Source organism: Mytilus trossulus, unplaced genomic scaffold (assembly GCF_036588685.1).
Source record: "Mytilus trossulus isolate FHL-02 unplaced genomic scaffold, PNRI_Mtr1.1.1.hap1 h1tg000128l__unscaffolded, whole genome shotgun sequence".
NCBI lineage: Eukaryota > Metazoa > Mollusca > Bivalvia > Mytilida > Mytilidae > Mytilus > Mytilus trossulus.
In genome coordinates, this window is record NW_026963301.1 from 3,304,918 (window position 1) to 3,332,314 (window position 27,397).

The 27,397-nt window shown below is 32.3% G+C and overlaps 1 protein-coding gene across 1 annotated transcript in view; it reads right to left on the bottom strand.

Moving 5' to 3' along the window:
• Positions 1 to 749: 749 nt before the first annotated feature.
• LOC134700298 (fibropellin-1-like) overlaps positions 750 to 27,397 on the bottom strand; it is a 41,068-nt gene continuing 14,420 nt past the window's right edge. Inside the window, exons 6-7 of the mRNA XM_063561653.1 lie at positions 2,106 to 2,387; positions 750 to 880 (exon numbers count right to left, since the gene is read on the bottom strand). Of these exons, the coding sequence (XP_063417723.1) occupies positions 750 to 880; positions 2,106 to 2,387 (413 nt within the window). The remainder of the gene's footprint in view (positions 881 to 2,105; positions 2,388 to 27,397) is intronic.

Here is a 27,397-nt window from a genome sequence, read left to right on the forward strand (position 1 = left end):
TTTGTAAATTGAATATGATAAAGCAATTTTAGTATTTAGTATATAACTAAAGCATTACAGTGACTTCGATAGGTATGTCTTGAAAATACGTTCTGAATTGATTTAAACTAAGCCTAAGGGGTTTATAATTTAGAATCTAAAAATTGGCAGTGGATGTGCCTTTAATATTTCAGTTATTTCATTGTTCTTATACATGTTATATGCTTGAATAATTTGATATATCTGTCGATTGATCAAATAGATAAATGTAGTGCATATTGCAATACATAGGATACATGCTATGAAAATGTATCCCTTTCCGAACCCATTGCATATTTTTTTTTTATCAGCGTGTAGTTACCTGTGATCTCAGTAGATTATTAGATTAATTTAAGGGTCATAACCTTTTAAGCTAACTGGCTGAATGAAAATATGCTAACAGGTGTTGATGAAATTGACAAATTCGTGGAATGCTAAAAGGCACTTGAAGGTAATTTTTGTCTAACATAAATATTCTTTTTTTTTACAATCAATAGAGAAACAGATTCTTACATAGTAACTTGTGGATTATCGGATTTCCGTGATACTAACTGCAAGGCATTTCAAAGTGCAATCAAAAATAAAATAAGTGTCTTACAACAAAAATGCAATATGCGTGGTAAGAATGATGCGTTAATAACAAAGTAATGACTCAGTTCTATCAAAACCATGTATTTTGTTCAAGTGCAGGACATCAAACCCAGCCCAAACTGACACTAATAGAGCATGTGTTAGGCAATATACTCACTTTCTTCACAGTTATTTCCCGTGTATCCGTGCACACATGTACACATGTATCCATTGATTATATCTGTACATATTCCTCCATGCTGACATGGACTTGATGCGCATTCATCAATATCTACAAAATATATTGAACAGGATTAAACATAGTTATAACTGATTTAGAGACCAAGTAACACTTCGATGAAGGTAATCCAGAAAAGTGCTTCGGACGCAAGCAATATTTAACGTGTTGTTTTCAATTTTTTCTCAATTGTGATGTCTTCAGTGTAAATTACATTGTGTAACATGAAGTTGACCGGTCTAGAGCAAATTTGAAATGAATGTCAATAAAGTATGAGTATATGTCAATCTCGCGTGAAGTATCGATTCTTGTTGACTTGAAAACATTTCGACAATAAAATGAATTGTGAAAAAAAAACATATAATTAATACGGTGTACAACTTTGATTTACCGTTTCATATCTCAGTTTTAAAACACATTTTGCATTAAAATAAAAAAAATACAATATTGTTCAACTTTTAAAAGTGTCGATAATCATGGTTTTTTTTTTATAATACAACAACTAGTTATGTCATTCTTGTTGCAACACACTATCGTGAAATTCAAACTTCTAACAAGTCACTTCAAAACAAAACATTATGAGTTTTTTTCTTTTATATGAAAGTTGTGGATTTTCATCTTTATTTTCGCATATCAAAACATGTTTACCTTGGAGTTGCAAGTTTATTTACAAAACTCTTTTAATGTTGAAACTTACGAGAGCGCACCGAGATTCTAGTATGTTAAATCATATATGATGTGTTTGAATATTGCATTTTACCTTGATTAAGTTGAACATTTGTGTCCTTTTTCAAATTACGAAACTTTGCTAGTAATGAATTTTAGTTCGATATTGTTGATCATTGGTTTCATTTTCCAATGGTGTCGGTATACTTTTAGTAGAAAATAAGTATTATCTTTTCTTTATTTTTGAAATTATTCTTAATAGCATATTGGAACACAAATATCTATGATTTGCCTTTTATCGAACGAATGATTCCTTTGTCATATAACATGTCTGTTATAACTCTTAAACAGAAGAATTTCAAAACGACAAAAAAAAACTGTTATCGTTAATTCATGAAATGCTTTTTTTTCTGCAGATAATCTTAGATGCTATCAATCGTATATTTATCAAACATAAATCAGTTAATCGCTGATTCACCCATCAATTTTAAGTAACAGCGTTGTATTTTGGGGTTACTGTCATTAAATAGTTTTTAATGTCCCTTTCATGAATGTTGTTCAAGAAGTTACACAAGGATTATATCAACAGAATATTTAACGTTCAATTGTTTACCTGAACATGTGTACGTAACTGTCATATATTTATATTTATTTGGGCAAGGGTCAGTACCAATGTCTGTTGGCTTAATAGAACAGGTCTGCTGGTCCTGACATCTTTGTGTGACCCAATCTGTTGAGTCCATCGTGCAATGAAAACCACTGGAGTATGGGCCGTGACCATCAGCGCATGTTGTTCCATCATTTCTGCCATACGTTGAACTAGCTACTGTTATAACCGAATTTAAGGCACATGAAATGGTGTCTGTAACCAAGTGACAAATAGTTTGTTCAAGGCCTAAAATTAAAATTTATAAATTATTGATCTTTAGATAAAGGAAGATGTGGTGTGGATGCTAAGAAGACAACTCTCAATGTACAGCCATCAACACGCATCCTTGGCTCACACCGAACATAAGTTATAAAGGGTCCCAAAATTACTAGTTTAAAACCATTCAAACGAAAAAAACAAACGGCCTAATCTAAATAAAAAATGAGAAACGAGAAACACGTATCAATTACATAAACAAACGTCAAACACTGTACCTCAGATTCATGACTTAGGACAGGTGCAAACATTTGCAGCGAAATTAAACGTTTTAATGGTTCTGAAACTCCTCCCTATTTCTGTAACAATAGTATTACATAACAACACAGAAAAACACACGATAAAATATCAGTTGGGAGGAATATCTTATTCAAAAAACTTAAATTAACACACTTTGAACGAATAAATTTAATCTGCGATAAACCATTACATTGTTTTCTGTGTTGTTTCTACTTTTCGGGTTTAATAATTCCGAATTAGATGAAAATAGTACGCATTCTATAAAATCATTGTTTTGTATTCACTACTGTTTTGTTTGCAGAAAAAAAACTGAACTATATGACCTACATCGCATAAAACACAGCTTGAAGATTTAAGAATGTGTCCTAAAGATTGTTCTTCGACAGATGATTCACGAGGAACATGTTACCTTTATGGTGAAATTTCTTTTTTTTTTTAAGAAATCTTCTTTTTGGGGAATTTAAGATTTTTACATGTGATTATAAACGCCTTTCAAATAGTCTGTTTATTTCACGATTGCGATACATGTCGATTTTGTGAAACAATTAAAAATTATGTATATTTGTTTTATCCCCGAAATAAGTTAGAATAGCACAAGCTTACCATATATTATTGAAACATGTATATGTATAGAATAGAAAATCCATAACAACTGCATGGTCACAATATACAATAAAAACCTTAACAAATTGGTTTGAAAATGCTTTAACTGAAGCTTCAATAAAGTGAGAAAAAAATGTTAATTAATCCTAGATTTATAGAGCTTATCTATATTGATTATAGTTATACGGAATTATTTTTCCTAAACAGTTTTTGATTCATTTAATTGGTAATTCCTAATTGTCTAGTCTTAATTGGTGCTTTCTCATTGGTTAGTCTTTTACCATTGTGATATACCTATTTAAAAGAAGATCAAAATAAATATTTGATATTTAGTGGTATAATTTCAGTAATTTTCAAATTGATTTTGTTATACAGTTGTAATTAATTTTCAAGCATGTACTTACTTTCTATTGAAAAATAGTATTGATAACAAAAAAAATGAAAATTATGCACTATTGGACTCAAGTTCACAGTTATTTTGTAGTGCATTTCTTTTAAACAATGCATCCAATCAAAGAAATTGCACCTGCTTGATTGCAAAAAGATCTTTTACTGTGTAGAGTAATTCTCTTTTGACACATCAAAAATAATAATAATCAAAAAAAATGTCTTCTATCTTTAACTCAAAATATTGAAAATTCTTTGAAAAGGGGGTCTACAATTCATTGTGAAAGCTTCAGACATACTAGTTTTAATCATTTTTTAACCGGACTAAATCACTACTTGACATACAAATTCAGCACCCTGATTTTTTAACGTCATTTCATCCCCTTACTTATTTATTCAAGCATAATATTTAAAGAAATAACTCTGAAAAGTGTGTGCTTTTCTATGTTGTGATGTTATGCTATTGTTTCAGAAAAAGGGAGAAGGTTTGGATCCATTAAAACGTTTAATCCCGCTGAAAATGTTTGCACCTGTCCTAAGTCAGGAATCTGATGTACAGTAGTTGTCGTTTGTTTATGTAATATATACGTTTTTCTCGTTTCTCGTTTCTCGTTTTGTTTATATAGATTAGACCGTTGTTTTTCTCGTTTGAATGGTTTTACACTAGTAATTTTGGGGCCCTTTAAAGCTTGTTGTTCGGTGTGAGCCAAGGCTCCGTGTTGAAGGCCGTACTTTAACCTATAATGGTTTACTTTTTTAAATTGTTATTTGGATGGAGAGTTGTCTCATTGGCACTCACACCACAACTTCCTATATCTATGAAGAAAATACGAGTTCTACACTGTCCACACATTTTCATTAATAGTATCGAAAGCACATATGTGTGTTTGTTTATGTTCAATACGTATTTACGAGCACCCGGTTGCATACCTGGTTTGTTGTTGTATGATGTGATTGGCTTATGTATGTCGCATTGCAGGTATCCTACCCGTTTGTATGAGGGTAGGATCATGGTTCTCGTGCAGACTCTTAAAATAAATAATAAACATTTTTATAACCAGTTATTCGACGTTTTGCCTTTTCGAGAATCATACCTTTCGTTTCGTTATACATAAATCCCACCCCACCCATTTGATATATTTGAGTTTAATGGTGTGACAAGATAATTGGATTTATTGTGTTTTGTAGATTATTGTTGATTTGATTTTTAGTTGGATGGAGTTCCGATACGGAATGAACTTTGTGTAATTGTCTTGGATGAGTTATAAGATGCAGATTAACATTTAAATGAATATTAAAATATGAATATATGAAAAAGTTTTGATGTTTGAAGAAAACATAAAGTATTACAACGAATGCTACTCACAAGAAGAACTCATTCCGATAGTATACATGTGTTTAGTTTTATTGATTAAATAATTTATGTTCGATTAATCTAGTCGAATCAGATCCTAATAAGAACTGAATGTGTAGACAACAATAATCTGAGGACGATAACTATGTCATTGGAACATTATAGTTGCCTCAAAAATCAAATGTCATAATGAAACTACAAAAGTTGGAAATGCATTTAATTGGCTAAAATTTACTACACAACAAATGTTTCGTGAACTATCTGGTGTATGAAACTTCTAAAATATAATCAAAATCTACATAAATGTAGTGCTTTTACATAATTGCCTTCAAATGTACTAGTCCCCCAATATTTTCTCGTAGGCATTGACCTCGACTACGATATCTCTATTTATAACTCCGGCAGTCACAAAATATGCATATGGTTGATAGGGAGACACTCGTTAGAAAATGTTTACACACGCATATGGCAGATAAATAGTAATAACTGATTCTTAAATAACAATATAATATAACTCAACAGATGATTTAATGAATGTTAAGGGGAATTCTATTAACAAATGGAACTGAATGGGAAATATGAAATGTCTCTTCCAATTCACCTAATTGTTACACGTGCTATATGTTGATTATTTTTCAATATTACGAGTCAATGCAGTTCCTATATGATTAGAACTAACACACTAATTGTGTTGTTATTAACATGTATAAGTAATCAACTACCAAATAAACATAGAATAGAATCATTTAATAGATATAGGAAGATGTGGTGTGAGTGCCAATGAGACAACTCTCCATCCAAATAACAATTTAAAAAGTAAACCATTATAGGTTAAAGTACGGCCTTCAACACGGAGCCTTGGCTCACAAGTCTTGTTTTATGGAATGGTATTCCAAGACTTGCAGATTGGCTACTTGACAACAGTATAAATATTTCGTTATACTAGAGTTGATATTTAACTATATGCCTGTGATTTTTATAATGAAATGAACCTTTGAAATGCTACTTCAGTTCATCTTTTGACTATTGATCAAATGTTCACACATTGCCGATAAATGGGTGCTCAATTTGAGAATGGATTGTTATCTTGTTGATTTGCATTGTGTTTTTAAATCATACAATGTTGATAAAATCTGTATTTCAGTTCATTGTCATTATCTGTTTTTAAAAAAAATTCTATGATACTCATACACTTTATTTAATGTGTTTTATAGGGATTTAATGTGATAAAATAATTTCATTCACAACATTTCAATCGAAATAAATCATTTATTTTACTAATGACGTTTTAAACAGTTTTTCGGACAGTCAACTTTGATCTTCTTTTAATTCTCATGACAATTATGCCAAGACATTGTATATAAAACATTAGTAGAATCAATTAGAGGAGCGGATTGTGTTGAATAGCAAATCAAATACAATTTTTAAATGTAACTGATGACAATAGCATTAATGTTTACATGTATAGCCCTAATAAAGGCTCTTCGTCATAGTAAATCAAAGAAAGTTTTGACATAGATGTTGGATACTATCACTCACTCAGATAAACATTTTACCTTCTAAAGGACAAGCAATTTAATAATGAAAAACAAAAAGTTGCAATGTTATGATCAAAAGCAAAAAATGTCTACTGCAGTCTTATCTGGCATTACTAATATCATTTAGAATGATGCGATGCAAAACTTATTCACAGTAAATTAAAATCGTAATTTTATAGATGTGGGACAATATCAATTACTCAGATAAAAACTTGACCTTCAAAATGCTAGGTAATTTAATAGAAAAACATTTGGGAAGATTAAATAAAAAGCGAAATAAGTGATAATGCAGTCATATTTGGCATACTGATATAATTCAAATACTTAAAATTATGTGAAGCAAAACTAGTTCACGTGCTTTAACCGTACATAGCATAACTTTTGGGTCCTCAGTGTTCTTCACGACAACTGACCTCCACACAAAGAAAACTGATAAACACCAGTTCCTTTCTCCAAAAAGTTGTCACCCGAAACACTGCTCCAGGAGTATACCTTACAGTCAAGCCATCAGACTAAAGCGAATTTGCTCCTCTGAATCCTAACTAAACTATAGTTTGGGACAACTAAAAACACAGCTGAAATCAAGAGGATATAAAACCAAAAACATCACAGACGCTTTTGATAAAGCTAAAGAAAAAGATCGAGCTAGCCTCATGGAATACAAAAATAAGGCGACCCGTGCAGATAGAATTCCGTTTGTTGTAACCTTCCATCCCGATTTGACAAATATTTCATCTTCTATCCGAAAGCACTGGCGTCTAATCGAAAATGACTCTTCCTTAAAAGAAATTTTTCCATCACTTCCTCTTATTGCCTATCGCAGACCCAAAAATCTCAAAGACATACTTGTGACATCAAAAGTAAAGAAACAAGAAACTTCAAAATTTGGGTGTTACAAACAATGCGGTAGAAGGAACTGTAAGTGCTGTAAAGCCGCCAACACTGACCACTCTTTCATCAGCATAGTAACAAAGCAGCGATACAACATCTATGTTACATCTAATTGCAAAACGGAAAATAGTATTTATATTCTTACATGTGGAACTTGCAAGCTGCAGTATGTTGGTGAAACAGAAACCACATTCAACATCAGACTAAACAATCATCGGTCGTTCTATACAAAAGGAAGAAACTGTCCAATTACGAGACACCTCTTAAGAACAGGACATACTTTTGAAAGTACTTTTTTCAAATAATTGAGGTAAACCAAAATTGGGACTCAGATATGAGAAAAAAAGAGAGAAAGGTTCTGGATGCATCAGCTACGTACTCTTGAACCTGATGGACTTAATGAGAGGGATGAAAAACAGTTCTACTCGAAACCAAAGGAATAACTCAGCAATTTTACTTCTATTTAACTAAAACAACTATTTGTTTTAATTTTTGAAAAAAATATTTATGTACAATAAACGGCAAAAAATTGTTTTATACAGATCATTAATCAATATGTTAAACTTTTGTGTAGCTCAAGCTACAAAGATATTTTTTGTCATGCATCCGATTTCACCTAGATAGATGCACACGCCCGATGAAGCTAATTTGTTTATCGAAATATTGCGTGAATAATATGTAAAATATAACACCTAATTTTATAACACTCATTTTATGTGTAAAAGTTACATTCTTAGACACTTATATAATTCAATTTAGTAACTGCATCAGTTTAATTACAAACTGATCCACACCTAGATAGATTGAATGTTGATTGTTGCTATTTTTAGACACTATATATATATATATATCTATATATATATATATATAAGTATGTCTGAGTCGGTGACAACCCTACAACAAATGTATCCATCGGATCGCCATCAATGATGGTGATACATGGTTGTGTACATAATGTATATACAACTCGTCTAAAAATCAACCCAATATATATATACAACTCGTCTAAACATCAACCCAACAATGTTAGATCTGTTCTTCTCTCGCCGGGATTCGAATCCATGCTACTGTGATATCGTGACACCAAATCGCCTGCACTGCAGCCGTCCCGCTAGACCACACAACCACCTGGGCTCTCATATATATATAAGTACGTCTGAGTCAGTGAGAACTCTACAACAGATTAATCCATTGGATCGCCATCAATGATGGTGATACATGGCTGTATACATAATGTATATACAACCCTAAACACATATATATAAGTTCAGTGATAATGAACGCCGTACTAATTTACAAATTGTACACAAGAATCTAAAATTAACATAATACAAGACTAACAAAGGCCAGAGGCTCCTGACTTGGGACAGGCGCAAAAATGCGACGGGGTCAAACATGTTTATAAGATCTCAACCCTCCCCCTATACCTCTAGCCAATGTAGAAAAGTAAATGCATAAAATACGCACATTTAAAAATCAATTCAAGAGAAGTACGAGTCTGATGTCAAAAGATGTGACCAAAGAAAAAAAACAAAATGACAATAATACATAAATAACAACAGACTACTAGCAGTTGACTGACATACAAGCTCCAGACTTTAATTTAAACTGATTGAAAAATTATGATTTCATCATATGATTGAAACATTACGATTTCATCATATGAATATCAGGCACAATCCTTCCCTATATATATATATGACAATGAAGCCCTGGTGGTCGTGTGCAGGCGAATTGGTGTCACGATATCGCAGTAGCATGAGTTCAAATGCCGGCGAGGGAAGAACCAAAAATTTGCGAAAGCAAATTTACAGGTCTAACATTGTTGGGTTGATGTTAAGACGAGTTGTATATACATAATGTACACAGCCATGTATCACCATCACTGCTGGTGATCCGATGGATAAATCTGTTGTAGAGTTGTCACTGGCTCAGACGTACTTACAGTATATATATGTATATATATACAACTCGTCTAAACATCAACCCAACAATGTTAGATCTGTAAATTTGCTTTCGCAAATTTTTGGTTCTTCCCTCGCCGGGATTCGAACCCATGCTACTGTGATATCGTGACACCAAATCGCCTGCACTGCAGCCGTCCCGCTAGACCACACAACCACCTGGGCTCTCAAAAAAAGAGCTAGCGGTGGGCATGTGTTACCTTTCCACATCAGTTTTAATCTAGCGGCGTACTACAGTACATGATATATAAGGCATGAAGATTATTGTTACAGATCAGCTAAATTATCTATAGTAAAGGATCCTACAAATTAATGTAAGATACAGTCACAGAAAAATTATTATATTCATAAGTATAAGTACGTCTGAGTCGGTGACAACCCTACAACAGATGTATCCATCGGATCGCCATCAATGATGGTGATACATGGCTGTGTACATAATGTATATACAACTCGTCTAAACATCAACCCAACAATGTTAGATCTGTAAATTTGCTTTCGCAAATGTTTGGTTCTTCCCTCGCCGGGATTCGAACCCATGCTACTGTGATATCGTGACACCAAATCGCCTGCACTGCAGCTGTACGAGTCTAAATTGAAAACTACGTTCAAACCTATGATTGCGTTGGATAAAAACCGCAATTTTCATACATGTGCATGTTAAACAAATTTCGTTGTAGAAGGGTCTAAAACAGCACAAACAACATTTTCCAAAAGACCACAAAAGTGAAAAAGTATATATATGTAAACGAGTCTAAATTGAAAACTACGTTCTAACCTATGAGTGCGTTGGATGTATATAAACTGGATGGAAAATATGATACAAGCCCCAAAAAAAATATAAAAGAGTCTAAATTGAAAACGACGTTCAAACCTATGTTGGCGTTGGATAAAAACCGCATTTTTATATGTGTGCATGTAAAATAAACTGCGTTGTAGAAGGGTCTAAAAATATCACAAACAACATTTTCCAAAAGACCAAAAAAGTTAAAAAGTATTTTTAAACAAAACACATTTGACTAACAGGTCGAAGAACTGATGTTCTTTAACTCTGCTGACTGCCATTGGCGATTGCCAAATAAATTTAAAAAAACAAGATGTAATAAAATGGATCTTAATATAAATTTAATACTAAACAGAAAATTTTTTTAACTTGTGGCCACGATGTTATGCCATAAACATACGGTGTATACCAGGTCCGTATTTCGACAATAAATGTCTCTTCAGTGCTTTTAGTATTTTAGATAACAATGAAGATGCCTTTTTGTGACATTTTGGTAAACACCCTTCCAACGCATCAGTAATCAAAATAAATTGACAAAAATATAAACGAATGCATACAAACGTTTCTTTTTTATAAGCAATTTATCATATTGGCTTCATTTCTCCTTTCTGGAATGCACAATCCTTTTTTTTCTTCCGTTTTCTTTAAAATCCATCGAAATAACTAACGTTAAACGTTTGTTAAATGTTTTGTGACGGGAGCCCTGTGGGGACTCATATACATAATATAATATTATGAAATGCTTAAAAAGAGACTGTGATATGAATAAATGCCGTTCAGATGTTTTAGATTACCGGACATGTAGTATTTTCTGACTAGATAGCATGCTTTAATTTTTTTACTCGGTATTGATCATTTCAAGTAGAGCGTATTTTTTTTAAACGTTGTTGTTACAGTGTTTTTTTGGGGCTTTGATTTTATTATGATGTCGAAGTTCTCATTGATTTCGTTCTATTAAATTGGGAACTATTGTTTTTTAAGCATTTTCCAAATATGTATACATAATGATATTTGAAATAAAGACTTTAATGACAAAAAATCTTGCTATCGATGGATTCTCATCTGGTATGCCGCAAAGGGCTTATATTTTTCGTTCAGTGTCTACAAACTGAACTGGCTTCTTCAAAGTCTACTCGATTCGAAAATGGTGTCAATTACGAAATACAAATATGACATCTCAAAGCCCTTACGTTCCTCTTCAAAATGGTATAAAACTTTTATATCTTATTCACTTGTGGGTATCCGAAATTAGAAGGAACCCTCAAAAACAATATAAGTATGTTACCCGTCTACACGCAACACATATGATTTGTCTCGTTTGTTTTTGGAAAGCATATTGTTAATAGTGAATAAAAAACTAATAAGCCACTGTAAAACTAAAGTTTTAAGTGCTCCGACGATTTGAACGCACAAAATTTAAGGCACATGATATGGTGTCTGTAACCAAGTGACAAATAGTTTGTTCAAAGCCTAAAATTAAAATTTAGAAATTAGTGATCTTTAGATTTAGGAAGATGTGGTGTGAGTGCCAATGAGACAACTCTCAGTGTACGGCCTTCAACACGGATCCTTGGCTGACACCGAACGATAAGCTATAAAGGGCCCCAAAATTACTAGTGCAAAACCATTCAAACGGGGAAACAAACGGTATAATCTTTAAAAAAAAAAATAGAAACAAGAAACACGTTTAAATCACATATTAAACAAACGACAACCACTGTACATCAGATTCCTGACTTAGGACAGGTGCAAACATTTTCATTTGCAGCGGAATTAAACGTTTTAATGGTACTAAACCTTTTTCCTTTTTCTTAAACAATAGTATAACATAACAACATAGAAAACACACAATTAAATGTCAATTGGAAGGCTTTTCTCACTCAAAAACGTAAATTAACACACTTTGAACGAATAAATTGAATCTGCAATAAACCATAAAACTGTTTTTGGGGTTGTTTCTAGTTTTCGTGTTTAATAATTCCGAATTAGATGAAAATAGTACGCATACTAGAAAATCATTGTGTTTGTATTCACTACTGTTTTTTGCAGAAAAAAACGAACTATATGACCTTGATCACATAAAACACAGCTGGAAGTTTTAAGAAAAAATGTACTGTGTACAATTGTCAAATATTCTCAGGATGTTTCCTAAAGTTTGTACTTCGACAGATGATGCACGAGAAACATGTTACCTCTATGGTGGAATTTCTTTTCTCTAATTTTTGTGCTAATTTCACATTTTATGACCGGCGTGAGAAAAATAGTTCTCCCCACTAGTGAAAAATCTGCTCTCGGCAAATGATTAGTCCAAATTTGATTATGACGTCTAAATGTTTTGTTTTCTTCTCAATTTTTCTATTGTGACGTCATGAAAAAAGTCGACCTTGCCTTATGACGTCGCATATAAAGAGCACAATTTTCTGAAAATCTTCGAAAAAGTACGATTAAAACCATTAGAGAAACAGATTCCGACACTATAACTCGTGTATTACGATATTTCTCCACTCTCGACAGTTAAATTTTATTATTTAAAGGGCTCGGCAAGCCTCGCGCTTTAAATAATAAAATTTAACTGTCTCGAGTGGAGAAATATCGTAATACACTTGTTGCAGTGTAAGAATCTATATTTCTGTAAGAAATCCTTTTTGGGGGGAATTTAAGATTTTTAGATGTGATTAGAAATGCCATTCAAATAGTGTTTTATCCCCGATATAATTAAGATTAGCACAGGCTTACCATATATGGTTGAAACATATATATGCGTAGAATACAAAATCCAATACAACTGCATGGTCACAAAATATACAGTAAAAACCTTAACAAATTGGTTTAACAATGTTTTAACCAAAGTTTCCACAAGGGGAAAAAGATGTTAAGTAATCCTAGATTTGCAGAGCTTATTTATATTAATTATAGTTACACGGAATTATTGAATTATAATTAAGTTCAAATACAAATTAAAATCGTTATACCTAAACGGTTTTTGATTCACTTAATTGGTGATTTCTAATTGTCTAGTCTTAATTGGTGCGTCCTAATTGGTTTCTCTTCTTCAAATGTGATATTCCTTCGAAGATGAAGATCAAAATGAATATTTGATAATAGTGTTATAATTTCAGTAATTTTCAAATTGATTTTGTAATAAAGTTGTAACTAATTTTCAATCATGTATTGACTTTCTATTGAAAAATATTGATAACAATAAATTGAAAATTATGCATTATTGGGTTCCAGTGCATAGTTACTTTGTAGTACATTTTTTAAACAATACATTCAATAAAAGAAATTGCACCTGCTTGATCGTAAGAAGATTGTTATTGTGTAGAGTAATTCTCTTGTGACGCATTATTTTAAAAACAATAAAAATATGTCTATCATCTTTAACTCAAAATATTGAAAAATCTTTGAAAAGGGTCTATAATTAATTTTGACAGCTTCACGCATACTATTTTTTAACATAATTTAACTGGACCATATAACTACTCAACATAAAAGTTTAGCACCTAATTTGCTGAACATTTAATTTCAACCCCTTACTTGGTAATTCAAGCATAACATTTAGAGAGATAAATTCGAAAAGTGTATGGACAAAATGCTAGTTATACACTCTCCACACTATATGTGTAGCCAACGACAATATAAAGACAAAAACTGTGTCCTTGGAACATTATGATTGCCTTTGAGAGTTATATGTCACAATGAAACTACAAAAGGTGAAACTGTTTTCAATATTTGAATGGGTAACATTAACATCGTCACAAATGTTTTGTGAACATTCTGGTGAGGGAAAAATCCTTCATATTATCAAAATCTATATTCATGTAGCCCCTTTACACAATTGCCTTCCTGCGTACATGTACTAATCCCCCACATATTTTCTCGTACGCAGATATTTTATCTACGATTTCTGTATTTATAACTTCGGCTGGTGCAAAGTACAATTGCAAGGGAGACACTCGTGAGAAAATGTTTACACAGTCACGTGTATTGCAGGTAGATAATAACAACTGATTCATAATGAACAGCTGAGCGAGGAGCACATGATACGCCCGTCGTCTTGTGTCTGATGTTTTACTCACCCCGCCCCGGTTTTTTTACAAAAAAATCTAAATTGTTCTTAAATGAAAATTTTAAACATCACCAAAAGGTATACAGATCTTTAGATTAATATAAATATGAAGTGCTTAAAGTTTTCAACATAAATCGTTTTTGAGATACGACGCGATATGTGAAAAAAACACCTCTGTTTCAATTACAAAGTCCCGTAATTCAAAAAATATTATTCTAAATTTCCCCAAAAGTATACAAATCGTTTGAAAATCTTAAGAAACAACTATGTTAAGTTTTATGAAATTTAAAGATGGACAGACGGTCGCCGGACATTTGTAAACCAACATTACTCCCTTAAAATTTTGACAGGCGTTTGAAAAACACAGCAGATCATCTCTAAACACTGGTTAGGTTCAGTTTGATTAACAAACGCAATCGCATTAAAAATTAAAAAAAAATGACTCTTACAAATGAACTAATCGTAACAAGTAATCTGTAAATGAATTGTTATCTTGTTGATTTGCACTGTGTTTTTATATCATAAAATATTGATAAAACCTTTATTTCATTTCATTGTCATTATCTTTTTTTTAAATTCATTCTATGATACTAATACACTTTATTTAATATGTGTTATAGGGATTTAATGTGATAATATCAGATTATTACATGGTATTTTTCATATCGCATGTATTATCAGCCCTATGTTCAATATCAGCCCAAGAGCCGCATGGCTCGAGGGCTGATATTGACCGAGGGCTGATAATACATGCGATCTGAAAAATGACATGTTATGATCTTTTTATTATATGCTTCAACAGTAGAGAAAAATAACAGATTCATATATAGATCCTTTTACGTGGTTCCCGAAAAGAAGTTGAAAGAGTAAACAGTTCACGGACGTCGGACCCAAAATTTGATACATTCTATATGAAATATTTCTATCATATGCCTCAATAAAGAGAAAAAACTAACACATTTTTATATGGACGAATCGACAAAAAATAATTCAACAATATACATAATGAACATTGTTTGGAAAAGTCATTTTTTTTAAAGTAACTTTCTAAATTATCATGTTTCAGAAAAACTTAAAAAATGCATTTATTTAATATTTTTTTTTTAATTTAATTTAATTATTTTACACAATATACTTTCCAGTATTCAAATAATTGTTTTGTACTACTTTGTAATGTTTTTCACTGAAAACGTAGCATTGAGGTGTATTTTCCGGAATTTGCCGAGTATCACCGGAATGCCTTGTGATAACTTTACGGAGAGGCATGTGATAACAATCGAAGCATGTGATAAACTTTTCATATCAGCCCGCTATACACAAATTCGAAAAATATGGAAAATACTTTAATTTAATGCTATTATCATACGGTAAAAATCATATGTTATTTCGTCTAAGTATATGATAAAATAATTTATCATATACTTAGACTAAATAACATATGATTTTTACTGTACGATAAAAGCATTAACTTAACGTAAATTACAATTTTTCGAATTTGTGTTTAGAAGGCTGATATAAAAAGTTCATCACATGCTTCAATTGTTATCACACGCCTTTCCGTGACGTTATTGCATGGCATTCCCGTGTTACTCGGCAAATTCCGGAAAATGCACCTCAATGCTTAGTTTTTAGTGAAAATCATTACGAAGTATTATACAATTATTTTTTTTTTGGATACTGGAAAGTACTATTGTGTCAAATAATAAAAAACAAAAACAAATATTGATTATTAAACTGTATTTTTAAAAGTTCAAACATAATTTAGAAAGTTACTTTAAAAATAGTTGACTTTTCCTAACAGTGTTCATTATGTATATTGATGAATTGTTTACATTGTTGATTCGTCAATACTGAAATATTTTCTTCTCTGTTAAGGCGTATGCTGGAATGTACTAAAATCAGCGTGTAGCACTGACGTATGCCGGGTGTGCGTAAAACATGTACGCTGTCAATAGTTGTCAAAGGTACCAGGATTATAATTTAGTACGCCAGACGCGCGTTTCGTTTTAAAATACTTATATAGCCAAACAAGAACATAGTTGACAAGCATAGAGGATCCAAAATTCCAAAACGTACGCCAGTTATTTTGAGCGCATCCTAGTTGTCAATCATATCTGTATCGTGTGCACAAGGAGCTTTAAGCGTCTTTTGTGGCTTACAAGAAGCGTACATTGTACATACGAGTTGATCACGTGTTCTAGTGACATTGGTTGGCGTAAATTTGGCGTTTGTCTAACGTTGATGAAATGCACAATACGAAGTAAAACGTCCGTTGAAATTATTTGAGACGCGTCCCGGTCGTAGCGTGGGTAGATACTTCGTGCTTTGTGTGTGTCTAGCACATGTAATGGCACATGTTATTATATTGTACTGTTACATCACTGTCCAAGGTTACGGAAAGGGTTGGGATTCCGCTAACATGTTTAACCCCGCCACAATATGTATGTATGTGCCTGTCCTAAGTCATTTTCACCTGTATTTCAGTTGTTGTCGTATGTAACTGTGTTACACATATATTTTTCTTTCATAATTTTTCACATAAATAAGGTCGTTTATTTTCTGGTTTGAATTGTTTTATATTTGCGATACCTGGACCTTGTTTATCTGATTATATGCAGTATGGGCTTTTATCATTGTTGAAGGCCGTACGTCTATCTATCTCTATATATATACAACTCGTCTAAACATCAACCCAACAATGTTATATCTGTAAATTTGCTTTCGCAAATTTTTGGTTCCTCCCTCGCCGGGATTCGAACCCATGCTACTGTGATATTATGACACCAAATCGACTGCACTGCAGCAGTCCCGCTAGACCACACGACCACCTGGGCTCTAAAACAGAGAGCTTTCGCTGGCCGTGTGTTACCTTTCCTCGTCAGTTTTTATCTAGCGGCGTACTACAGTACATGATATATAAGGCATGAAGATGTTATTGTTACAGATCAGCTAAATTACATATAGTAAAGGATCCTACAAATTAATGTAACTTAAAGATACAGTCACAGATAATAATTATATTTATAAGTACGTCTGAGTCAGTGACAACTCTATAACAGATGTATCCATCGGATCGCCATCAATGATGGTGATGCATGGCTGTGTACATCTGTTGTAGAGTTGTCACTGACTCAGACGTACTTATATATATGGCCTTCCAAATACCGTTTCGATCCCTAACATCACTGAAGAGACATATATTGTCGAAATTTAGATCTGGTGTACTAAAGAAATATTGACACCGAATGTTTGTGGCACAACATCGTGGCCACAAGTTAACAATATTTTTTTTCTGTGACGTATTAAATTTATATTCAGATCCATTTTGTTACATCTTGTGATCAATTTTATTTGGCAATCGCCAATGGCAGTCAGCAGGGTTAAAGAACATCAGTTGTTCGACCTGTTAGTCAAATGCGTTTTGTTTAAATATACTTTTTCACTTTTTTGGTCTTTTGGAAAATGTTGTTTGTGCTGTTTTTTCGACCCTTCTACAACGAAATTTGTTTAACATGCACACGTATAAAAATTGCGGTTTTTATCCAACGCAATCATAGGTTTGAACGTAGTTTTCAATTTAGACTCGTTTATATTTTTTGTTTGGGCATGTATCATATTTTCCCTCCGGTTTATATGATCCGTTCATCCTATATTGTCTCTTTAAATTCAAGAGTCAATCTTAAATTGAGAGTAAATTATATGGCCTTCCAAATACCGTTTCGATCCCTAACATCACTGAAGAGACATATATTGTCGAAATCTAGATCTGGTGTACTAAAGAAATATTGACACCGAATGTTTGTGGCACAACATCGTAGCCACAAGTTAACACATTTTTTTTCTTCTGTGACGTATTTTATATTCAGATCCATTTTGTTACATCTTGTGATCAATTTTATTTGGCAATCGTCAATGGCAGTCAGCAGGGTTAACATCAGTTGTTCGACCTGTTAATCAAATGCGTTTTGTTTAAATATACTTTTTCACTTTTTTGGTCTTTTGGAAAATGTTGTTTGTGCTGTTTTAGACCCTTCTACAACGAAATTTGTTTGACATGCACACGTATAAAAATTGCGGTTTTTATCCAACGCAATCATAGGTTTGAACGTAGTTTTCAATTTAGACTCGTATATATATATATATATACAACTCGTCTAAATATCAACCCAACAATGTTAGATCTGTAAATTTGCTTTCGCAAATGTTTGGTTCTTCCCTCGCCAGGATTCGATTTATATATATATAATTATATAAAGAAGATGTGGTATGATTGCCAATGAAACAACTGTCCACAAGAGACCAAAATGACACAGATGCATATGTGTTAATTTCTGTTTCATTTGGTCTCTTGTGAAGAGGTATTTCGTGGGCATCCCCATATTTTTCCCCATAGTTATGGAGTGTTCTCTGAACTAGTTCACTTTTTTGTTAGGGGCCAGCTGATGCCCACCTCCGGTTCTTGAATTTTCTTGCTGCTTTGAAGACCCAAATGAAGGTGGTTTTCGGCCGTTATCTGCTCTTTGGTCGGTTGTTGCTTCTTTGACCTTTGTCTCATTTCTATTCTTTATTGTATTGTTTGTACTACTTCTTGATAGCCATGGTTTTGTAAATTCATGGACATATATGTATTCAACCATATAAATGCCAAAGTTTTGATAGATGTTAGAATAAGTTTTTGATATGCCAGGCGTATATAATAAACACGTCCCGTGTACGTCCAAGTAGAAGTCCAAATAAAAGTCTAACGATCTTAAGGCGTATACAACGTGCCCTAAATGTGTTTCAAACTTATTTGTAGCGTTTTCCAGCGCGCTTGTAAAGTATGTATTACATGCGTGTTGCAATCAGATATACGTTTAAAAAACGCTACTGCTAGATGAAATTGTTTATGCTGCATAACAATTTCTTGGAGTTAGAGCGTTCACCAAATGTATTCTTTCGCATTTCGACATACATAATATGCATATAATGTATACGGACTTACTCTCTGTACGTCTGGTGCACGTCGGTTGATACGCAAATGTGTGACGCCGGCGTTATAACGTCTACCAACCGTGCGTCGGACGTATTGAAATTTAAGCCTGGTACCTTTGATAGATAATTGTAAAAAAAAAAAACGTTCAAAGTGTAAATTGATTCAGGATTATTAGAAATACCAACCAAAATGAGATTATTCTGTCTATTTAAGTCGCTTTTCCTTCCATCATTGTTGAAAAGCGTGGTATGGAAGGAACACACCGTGTTGTTTGGTCTATAGTTGTGTTTTTGTCTCTTTAACAAATTCCCCATTTCCATTTTCAATTTATTATTTTGTTCATACAATATGAACAGACGAGATCGTTACATTATGTATCAAATGAAATACATAGCGTCGCCCGGTGAAAATGGTACTAGTTTTATGTTGCTGTAAAGAATATAACGTCGATGATTGCAAAGAATAAAATCATCACGTCTGTCACACAATCTAGATTGTAGTTGACCATATTTGTATATGTCGTGTACACATTGCAATTTTGTACAGGTTATAAATATTACTTACAAACGGTTTTAACCTGTACAAAATTTAAAAATAATAAAACAGAATAGACGATTACGATTGAAATTTATCAAATAATAAAAAAACAATAATCAAATGCAAAAGAAGGTGCATTATTTAAAGCATGCATAAAATACTTTATTTTCATACATTTTAGAAACAAGTTTTGCTACAAGACAGATAAATGTGACACTTTTGAGTTGCTTAAACCTTTCACTCTTCTAAATTTACACCTACTATACCTACAACTGTATTTTTTACACTAACAATGCACTAATCATTGCCCTCCCCCCTTAATGATATCTTATTGACAATCTCTCTAACACGTCTTTACTCAAGTATCCCTTTATTTGTCCAACTAAGTCTTGAGTTCCAATTTTGTAGCCGCAATATGTTCATTCACATTCATCATTAAGCCTGTTATGTTTTCCGCATATGCAGGGCCCATATCAATGGACTGAATGTGAATGATAACGTTATCGCCTTAGGAGAGAACAGTTTATCTAGTTTTTGAGATTTTTGTCAAGGCATGGGATTGTACCTCTAGCCAGAAAGGGTCACCTTTCGTGCACGCTTGAAGTCAGTATTTGAAATTTCAGATAAATCCTCTCTGGTATTGACAGAAGGAATATCACCACCAGAACGCACCCGGTTTCGAGGAATTATACCAGTAGATGTCATGCTGATACTTCCTCACTAACCATGTTAGCATCACTGTATTACTAGTGTTTCTGTTTTTAACTCATTTGTTCGTCCATTGGTAGCAGCTGAATCATTACAACTCAATTAATCATCAGTATTAATGTTTGTACCAGTAATTATGACTGTCTCTGAAATTATTTTCAGTTTCGATTTCAGTGTCTGTATTATATTCTGTCTCGGTAAAAAAAAGAGTTTTCACTGTCAGTGTTATTAGATACAGAACTTGCATCAAATATTGCTTCTAAGTTTTCTTCTGTTTGTATACAAGGGAGGAATACGAAATAATCTTAATTAACTACATGTGAATTTAAAAGTCTTTAAGGTATTATGTAATCATAAAAACTATTTATCTGGTCAATAACTATCTGTATCAAAAAGGTATAACACTAACATGAATGAACTATAACAACAAATTATTAAAATATCATTGACTTAAGTGGCATGTGTTGTAATAATAAAAACATATCTTTATTTTCAAATTTTGTACACGTCAAAACCATTTTAAAGCAATATTTTGTACATGTTTTAACATGTAAGAGGTTCTTTTGAACATGTTATAACTTTTTTTGCACTTTACAAATTATAACATGTACAACATTTTTGTACATGTTATAACCTGTACAAAATCACAACTTGTACACGACATATATATAACAACAAACATAGCTTTTTGCCTGTGTACTGTTGTTTTTTATTAGTTTAATTGTAAGTTTTCTGATTTATACTTAAGTTTTGTTTAAATGGTAACAGGATATCCTCGATATATCTGAAAGTGATATAACAAAAACCTGTTAGGTTTTGTAAAGGTTTTGTATGTTTTGCCTCATATGGGTTTAACAGTTCAGCGAGAAGGAGTGCACAATTAGCTTGCAGTTGAAATATGAATATACTAAGCACAATATCATTGGATATATACATGAAATAGGTTGTCTGTTTGTAAAAAAATCCAGTATCTTCATCATAGATTTAGTAAGTTCTGGTATGAGTGCCAATGAGACAACTCTCTATCGAAGTCACAATTTATAAACGTAAAGCATTATAGGTCAAGGTATGGTCTTCAAAACGGAGCGTTGACTCACACCGTAGAGCAAGGCCCAAAAACGTAACTTGTGTAAGCCATTCAAACGGAAAATAACGAACGGTATAATCTATATAAAACTAGAGGCTCTCAAGAGCCTGTCTCGCTCATCTGAATCTACTTGGGTTTTTGAAATCATATGAAAAAAGAATAAAATTTGGAGGCCATCTTGGATGATGCATCGGCTACAAAATAACAACTATTGGTCAGGCATTCATAAGGTACATTCATGTCATGTTTGGTTTAATTCCATTTAGTGGTTCTCTAAAAGACGTCATTTGTATGCCTTTCCCATAGGGTCCTATGTTAAACTAAGTCCCCCCACTGGCGACCATCTTGGATGTTGGATCGGCAACAATGTAACAACAGTTGGTCAGCATCTCAAAAGGAACATTAGTGTTTGATTTGATTTCATTCCGTTCTGTGGTGCTCTAAAAGAAGACAGTTTGTATTATTTCATATGGCCTTATGTTAAACTGAGTCTCCCCTGGTGGCCATCTTGGATAATTGATCGACTCCAAAGTAACAACACTTGGTCAAGCCCTCATAAGGAACATTCATGCTATGTTGGGTTTATTCCATTCAGTGGTTCTTTGAAAGAAGTCATGTGTATGCATTTCCCATAGGGTACTATGTTCAACTAAGTCCCATGCTTGTGGTCATCTTGGATGATGGATTCGCCAAAACATAACAACACTTGGTCAGCATCTCATAAGGAACCTTCATGCAATGTTTGATTTCATTCCATTCAGTGGTCCCCTAGAGGTTAAAAATGTTAAAGTTAACGACGACGACGGGGGACAACGACGACGACGGGGGACGACGACGACGGACGACAGACGACGGACGCAAAGTGATGAGAAAAGTTCACTTGGACCTTTAGGCCATGTGACATAAAAACGAAAAACGAGAATCACTTATGAACACCATCAACGAACCGACAACTACTGAACATCAGATATATGACTTAGGACAGGCGCAAACAAATGCAGCGGATTTAAATGGTTATTTAACCAATGCGACCTATTCCGTATAATGTATTATTCCGATTCATTATGATTAATATTGAAAACAACTGAAACCAGTTTGCAAGAGTTTGATCTGTTTTCAAACTTTTCATCCCTTTTTCTTCCTTAAACGATATCGATCAAGATACAATAATCAAATCTTATTTGTATTGAATGTAAAGTCTAGACATGTTTCTTTTGATAAATTATTTAAGGGCGAAATAATGACTGTGCTTTATCATTTCGCTTGAAGTGAAGTAATAGTCATTTTCTTTTGAAATTAAAATTGAGGTATTGAACATTAACAACGTTTTACAAGGCTGTATTAGGGTCAGACAAACATGTCTAGTATGTACTAATGTTCAGTTTTAAAATGAAAACGGAATTATACACTTTTATCCTTAACTGTATATGATGCTTACGTTAATAATGAATAAAACAGTTTTGATTTCTAATTCGGGATAAAAGACATGCAATTCCCCTTTATACGACTCATTGATATTGCCGGAATCGAAAAACATAATCGAACAATATGAGCATTTTTTTTTTTAGGAAATATATACTTATAACACGTGTAAATATAGAGATACATATATTCATTCATTATGTGTGCAAAAAGTTCTCCAAAAAAATACTGTAATAGTAGTTGACTGGAACTTTTTTTTACTAGCACACATTTTGGCTAACACATGCACTAATCGAAAATGTTATTTTTTATATATTGCCTAATTTTGCCACGATACATGTGGTATATTCGTTGTACAGCCTTTACGACTTGTTCTATAGTTTTCAATCATTGATTTACATTCACTACAAAATGCTCAGAGTCTGAATTGACCAGTTTTTGTCCTCGGCCAGTAAAATCGAGCACACATTTTACTCGACTAGTCTCGACATTGTCTCGACTGGACTTTACTGTACTTAAGTGTACTCGACTAGGTCTCGACTTTACTTAGTTAGTCTGAAATGGTCTTGACCAAGGCTCGACCTGTCTCGACTCAGTCTGAACCAGTCTAGACTTGTCTCGACCAGTCTCAACTCAGTCTGAACCAGTCTCGACCTGTCTCGACTAGTCTCAACTCAGTCTAAAACAGTCTCGACCTGTCTCGAGTAGTCTTGACCTTCAAATTTAGTTTTGACTAGTATAAAGAAGCCCATCTAACTAAATTAAATATTGATCTTACAAAATTCAAGCTTATTACGTAGTTTGATTACTGGCTGTGAAATAAAAAAAAAATTACAATAGGTAAAAATAAAAATTATTATATAAATTCAGATAGGCATCTTTAATTTGTTTTATATCTTTTTCAAATCAACTTGGAATTTCATCAAACTATGCAGCTAACTTAGATATATATCAAGCTTACTGAATCCCATTTCATTCACTTTTTGTTGTATTGCTGTCAAATTTAAGAATTAAAGTAATGTTGGTAAAAAAATGCTAGGATTTACAATTTCGGACAAAATAGAGATAGTACACTTTAATTTTTTTTATAACTTTTTCAAATCAAATTGGAATTTCATCAAACTAGGCAGCTATCTTAGATATATATCAAGCTTACTGATTCACTTTCATTTACTTTTTTGCTGTATTGTTGTAAAATTAAAGAATTAAAGTCATCTCGGTAAAAAAAAGCTAGGATTTGCAATTCAGACAAAATAGAGCTAGTACACTTTTATTTTTTTAATAACTTTTTCAAATCAACTTTGATTGTCATAAAACTATGCAGCTATCTTAGATACATATCAAGCTTACTGAATCCCATTTCATTTACTTTTTTGTTGTATTGCTGTAAAATTTAAGAATTAAAGTCATCTCGGTAAAAAAAAAGCTAGGATTGGCATTTCGGACAAAATAGAGCTAGTACACTTTATTTTTTTATAACTTTTTCAAATCAACTTGGACTTTCATCAAACTATGTAGCTATATTATATATATATCAAGCTTACTACATCCCATTTCATTTACTTTTTTGTTGTATTGCTGTCAAATTTAAGAATTAAAGTAGATGTTGGTAAAAAATGCTAGGATTTGCAATTCGGACAAAATAGAGCTAGTACAATTTGATTTTTTTAATAACTTTTTCAAATCAACTTGGATTTTCATCAAACTAGGCAGCTATCTGAAATATACCTCAAGCTTACTGAATCCTATTTCATTTAATTCTTTGTTGTATTGCTGTAAAATTTAAGAATTAAAGTCATCTAGGTAAAAAAAAAGCTAGGATTTTCAGTTTTGACAAATTAGAGATTGTACACTTTAATTTCTTCATAACTTTTTGTCAAATCAACTTATATTTTCATCAAACTCTATAACTATCTTTGCAATATTCTTGCTAAATATCTTACTAAACCATAAGTTGTTATTTAGTTTGATGTATTTCTGTCAAATTTAAGAATTTAATTAATCTACATGTAGGTCCTAAAGCTTTGATATTATCAGATTATTACATGGCATTTTTCATATCGCACGTATAATCAGCCCTAGGTACAATATCAGCCCAAGAGCCGCATGGCTCGAGGGCTGATATTGACCGAGGGCTGATAATACATGCGATATGAAAAATTACATGTTATGATCTTTTTATCATATGCTTCAACAGTAGAGAAAAACAAACAGATCCATATATTGATCCTTTTACGTGGTTCACGAAAAGAAGTTCAAAGAGTAAAAAGTTCACGGACGTCGGAATCAAAATTTGATACATTCAATATGAAATCTTTCTATCATATGCCTCAACAGAGAGAAAAAAATCATTTTAATATGGACGAATCGACAAAAAATAATTTAACAATCTTCATAAAAAATGAACATTGTTTAGAAAAGTCAACTTTTTTAAAAATAACTTTCTAAATTATGTTTCCGGGAAAATTTAAAAAAAAATTCAGTTATTTAATAATTTGTTTGTTTATTTTGTTATTTTTTGTTGTTATTATTTTAAATAATATACTTTCCAGTATTCAAATAATTGTTTTGTACACTACTTTGTAATATTTTTCACTGAAAACGTAACATTGAGGTGTATTTTCCGGAATTTGCCGAGTGTCACCGGAATGCCATGTGATAACGTTACGGAAAGGCATGTGATAACATCGAACCATGTGATAAACTTTTTATATCAGCCCGCTAAGCACCAATTTCGAAAAATGTGGAATATTCGTTAATTTATTGCTATAATCATACGGTAAAAATTATATGTTATTTAGTCTAAGTATATGATAATAGAAGTATATCTTTCCTTAAATATAAATGAATTATTATCATGAACTTTCATAACAATCCTTGATAACCTTTTAAAAAAAGAAATGTGTTCCAAAATTATGAGGAAAGATATATTTCTAATATCGTAGCTTTTTGACCTACATGTAGATCAATTAAATTCTTAAATTTTACAGAAATACACCAAACTAAATAATAACCTATGGTTCAGTAAGATTGATACATCACCAAGGTAGCTATATAGTTTGAATAAAATCCAAGTTGATTTGAAAAAGATATTAAAAAGTCTAATTTAGTACTATCTCTATTTTGTCAAAACTGCAAATCCTAGCTTTTTTTACCCCAATTAAATTAATTCTCAAATTTGACAGCAATACACCAAACTAAATACCAACCTGGGATTCAGTAAGATTAATACATTGCCAAGGTAGCTATATAGTTAGAATAAATCCAAGATGATTTGACAAAAATAATTAAAAAAAATTAAAGTGTACTAGCTCTATTTTGTCCGAATTGCAAATCCTAGCAATTTTTACCAACATCTACCTTTAATTCTTAAATTTTACAGCAATACAACAAAAAGGTAAATGAAATGGGATTTAGTAAGCTTGGTATATATCTAATATAGCTGCATAGTTTGATGAAAGTCCAAGTTGATTTGAAAAAGTTATAAAAAAATGCAAGTGTACTAGCTCTATTTTGTCTGAATTGCAAATCCTAGCTTCTTTTTTTTTACCGAGATGATTTTAATTCTTTAATATTACAGCAATACAACAAAAAAGTAAATGAAATGGAATCTGTAAAAAACTTAATATATATCTAAGATAGCTGCCTAATTTGATGAAATTCCAAGTTGATTTGAAAAAGTTATAAAAAAATTAAAGTGTACTATCTCTATTTTGTCTGGAATTGCAAATCCTAGCATTTTTTACCAACATTACTTTAATTCTTAAATTTGACAGCAATACAACAAAAAAGTGAATGAAATAGGATTCAGAAAGCTTGAAATATATCTAAGATAGCTGCATAGTTTGATGACAATATAAGTTGATTGAAAAAGATATAAAAAAAAATTAAAGATGCCTATCTGAATTTATATAATAATAATTATTTTTACCTATTGTAATTTTTTTTTTATTTCACAGCCAGTAATCAAACTACATACTAAGCTTGAATTTTGTAAGATCAATATTTAATTTAGTTAGATGGGCTTCTTTATACTAGTTAAAACTAAATTTGAAGGTCAAGACAGGTCGAGACAGGTCGAGACTGGTTTAGACTGAGTCGAGACTAGTCGAGACTGGTTCAGACAGAGTCGAGACTGGTCGAGACAGGTCGAGACTGGTTCAGACTGAGTCGAGACAGGTCTAGCCTTGGTCAAGACCATTTCAGACTAACTAAGTAAAGTCAAGATCTAGTCGAGTACACTTAAGTACAGTTAAGTCCAGTCGAGACAATGTCGAGACTAGTCGAGTAAAATGTGTGCTCGATTTTACTGGTCGAGCTCAAAAACTGGTAAATTCAGACTCTGAGCAGTTTGTAGTGATTTGGGCTACAATATCACCTTGACATTTGCCATTTCATATGTTTTACTACGCATGTTAACA